Source organism: Manacus vitellinus, unplaced genomic scaffold (assembly GCF_001715985.3).
Source record: "Manacus vitellinus isolate BGI_N305 unplaced genomic scaffold, ASM171598v3 scaffold_74_pilon, whole genome shotgun sequence".
Taxonomy (NCBI): Eukaryota; Metazoa; Chordata; class Aves; order Passeriformes; family Pipridae; genus Manacus; species Manacus vitellinus.
The window spans coordinates 202,022-203,593 of NW_021940780.1; the positions used below are offsets into that span (position 1 = coordinate 202,022).

At 53.6% G+C, this 1,572-nt stretch overlaps 1 protein-coding gene across 1 annotated transcript in view; it reads left to right on the plus strand.

Annotated features, from left to right (window-relative positions):
- Nucleotides 1–1,562, plus strand: part of RASSF2 (Ras association domain family member 2) — a 10,492-nt gene extending 8,930 nt beyond the window's left edge. Inside the window, exons 3-4 of the mRNA XM_029964555.1 lie at nt 742–892; nt 1,091–1,562. Coding sequence (XP_029820415.1) covers nt 742–892; nt 1,091–1,160 — 221 coding nt within the window. The 3' untranslated portion in view covers nt 1,161–1,562. The remainder of the gene's footprint in view (nt 1–741; nt 893–1,090) is intronic.
- The last annotated feature ends 10 nt before the right edge of the window (nt 1,563–1,572 follow it).

Sequence of the window (1,572 nt, forward strand, 5' to 3'; positions counted from 1 at the left end):
CCCCCTGCCATGGGCAGGGACACCTTCCACTAGCCCAGGTTGCTCTGCCCTTGGACACTTCCAGGGATCCAGGAGCAGCCACATGTTCTCCGGGAATTCCATCCCAGCTTGTGACCACCCTCCCAGGGAAGAATTTCCTGCCGATGAACGGATGTCTCCATGTGCTGGGACTGCAGAAATTGCTTTGCTCCCGCATCTTGCCGTGAAAACTCCCCATTTTATGGGAAAAGCCTCGTTTTGTGCTCATAGAGCAGCTTCCAATTCCAACCCAGAGCCAACGCCCCCGGCCCTATTGTGTCATCCCAAATCTGCTCACGGGAGAGCGATTTCAGCGCAGCCTGTGACGGAATTGATGTTTTTCCAGCCGGGAAAGCTCCACTGTGCCATCTGCCGGCTTCCCAGGGCTGCTCTGCTCCCAAATCCGAGCTCAAACGAGGCACTTTTGGGGTATATTTGGGCTTAATCGGCTCTCTGCGACGCTGGGGGTGCTCAGGGCTCTGACTGATCGAGCCACGTCTTCCAGCCAGTGGGTAAATTAAAATAGATAAATAAAAATAAATAAATTAATTAATAAATGGAGAGGGGGGAGAGATTGTCCCAATAATTATCCAGCACTTACTCATTTGCACAAGTTAATGTTCACACTGAGCAGAGGAAACATCCTTTCTTTTAGGATTCTTGCAAAAACTGGGGAATCCTTGACTAAAATCCAGGGAGAGGACGCTGCCTTCGGCCTCGCAGGGTCGGTTCATCTCCCTCTTCATCACCTTTCTTGCCGTTTCCCTCCCATCCAGGTCGCTCAGTACATCAAGTTTGAGATGCCCATCCTCAGGAGCTTCATCCAGAAGCTGGAGGAGGAGGAGGACCGTGAAGTGAAGAAGCTGATGCAAAAGTACGTCGGGCTGGTGGCACCGAGGGGGGATGTGAGAGGGAAGGGCATTGCTGGGGGGCTGTTTGGTCCCAGAAATTCCTTTGTGCAGCCCTGCACCCCTGATGTGGGCAAGAGCCATTGGGGTTTGCATCATTCCAGGGTTTTCTTGGCCGGCTCGGTGCTGAAAATTCCTCTTTGCCTTGTCCTGTGCCTCTCCAGATACACCATCCTCCGGGTGATGATCAAGCAGAGGCTGGAGGAGATCTCGGAAGGTCCGACTGCGATGTGAGACCCTCCACCAGAGCCATGTGCCTGTAGGATGTACTGTACCAAATCCCAAAGCCCCAGCATTCCCAGAACATTCCCAGTGTCCGTCTGGATCGCTCCAGCTCTGAGCCAGCCCATCCTCCCGTGCCTTCACCTGCGCAGCGTCCTCGGGAGGTTCCTCCTCGGCACGTGGGGCTCTTCCCAGCAAGGCTCTGGCTGGTGGCAGCTTCAGCCAAAACCTCAAATCCCTGGAAAACACAGGGAAAAACAGGGAAAAAAAAAAAAAAAAAGAGAGAGGAAATCCATGAGCAGCACAATGAGGGCTACAGGTGCTCCAGAGCAGGAATTTGGGGCTGAGTCTGGGGACACCCACACAGAGGCCCCGCTGCTCGGTGGCAGGAGAGCACCAACAGTTACAACTCCTCTTTTTTTTT